Source organism: Anastrepha ludens, chromosome 6, assembly GCF_028408465.1.
Source record: "Anastrepha ludens isolate Willacy chromosome 6, idAnaLude1.1, whole genome shotgun sequence".
In the NCBI taxonomy this organism is placed as follows: domain Eukaryota; kingdom Metazoa; phylum Arthropoda; class Insecta; order Diptera; family Tephritidae; genus Anastrepha; species Anastrepha ludens.
The window spans coordinates 83,486,437-83,488,045 of NC_071502.1; the positions used below are offsets into that span (position 1 = coordinate 83,486,437).

General features: G+C 38.3%; 1 protein-coding gene across 1 annotated transcript; it reads left to right on the forward strand.

The window, feature by feature from the left end:
• The first annotated feature begins 305 nt into the window (after nt 1-305).
• On the forward strand, nt 306-1,326 carry LOC128866009 (exonuclease 3'-5' domain-containing protein 2-like). The gene is made up of 2 exons (XM_054106462.1): nt 306-591; nt 650-1,326. Exons 1-2 carry the CDS (start codon nt 443-445, stop codon nt 1,209-1,211), a joined length of 711 nt encoding a protein of 236 aa, XP_053962437.1. The 5' UTR covers nt 306-442; the 3' UTR covers nt 1,212-1,326.
• Nucleotides 1,327-1,609: the final 283 nt, after the last annotated feature.

Consider the following 1,609-nt stretch of genomic DNA (forward strand, 5'->3'; position numbering starts at 1 on the left):
ACATTCAACTTCATCTATATTTTTCTTCTAATATTGTAATATGGACCTTTCTTACTTGACATGCACTATTTTTAACTGATCTGGCAATATGGTCTGCCGACCAACCATCAAAATCAAAATGCAACAAATAAAAAGCACAGTTTACGTCAAAAAGTTTCAAAGTTTTTTTGTATCATGCTTATCAGACCTATAGATTTCGTTCATGACTTATATGTATGCACACATACTTATAGGTATCCTACTTCAATTTCTAAACGGGGAATCACACGTTAAATGCAGTATAAAAACTGGAATGCAACGTGGTAATGCAGTTATAGATTGGCGTTCATTTGCTAACGAGCTTTTTAGCATAGTGCGACGAGTAATTTTTCTTCTAATAACAAATCTTATTAACTATTTTCGGTATTTTTTAAATTTATCATTTGGAAGCTAATTTCTAAATATGGCAAACCCGAATCCATTAGAATCTCTTGCGTTCGCAGCTGGTGCTGGCCTTCTATATTGGTGGTTTAGGAGCGGCTCCAACGGGCAAACAACAGTTGTAATAAACAACTATAAGGAATGTGAGGACGCCGTGAAGATTTTACGAAAGTGGGTATATCCATTTTAATTAAGTCAAGTTTAAAGCATATATTAATTCCACTTTTAGGCACTGCGAAGAAAATCCAGTATTAGGCTTTGACTGCGAGTGGGAAATGGGATCGGAGGGAGTAGATCTTTTACAGTTGTGCACTCACAAGGGCTATTGTGCATTAATTCGTTTGTGTGCAATGCGCACTTTGCCACCATCACTTCGCGACTTACTGGACGATTCTCATATAGTTAAAGTTGGCGTCGCTCCACTTGACGACGCTGGGCGGCTTTCAAGGGAATTTAACCTAACGACTGTTTCTACATTAGATTTGCGTTTTGTTGCCGTTCTTACTCGTGAAAAACCTGGTACTTTGGCTGCTATGTATAAGAGCGTGGTAGGCGGTACTCTAAATAAGTGTTGGCGATTGTCTGCATCTAATTGGCAAGCGAATAATCTGACACAAGAACAAATTGACTATGCTGCTGGTGATGCCATCGCTGGTATACAAATATATACAACTCTAGCTCAAAAAGTGTCGGATGTAAGCGTTTTCAAACAGTATTACGATCGGAGATATAATCCGCATCATCACGATACATTAAACCCCATTGCAACAAACACATGTTCACCGCAGTGAAGTTAATATATCTACATATGTACGTATGTTTAATATAGTGATCGGTCTTTGTATGTATATACATACGTGTATCTATGGCAAAAGCTTAAATATATATCAAGGCGAATTTAAAGAAGGTGGTATAGTTTAGTCTGTATTTCGTTCGCTTTTAGTTTTTTTTAATCGGCATATCCGGAAACCTGGAAATTACAGTAAGACGCCTTGGCGATAAGCTAACTAGACGGGCTCGCCAGGCTGTTTCCGAAGCTCGAGAATTGGTATATTGACTGTCTGTGGTCTGCTACTAGAGAGGTAAGGGGTATATTCAATAATATATAATGCGCAACGTACTTTTGCAGTGTTGGCAATGCGTTCAGAAATGCAAATATGGCAGTACTGCAAATGCATCGCGTTCCAAA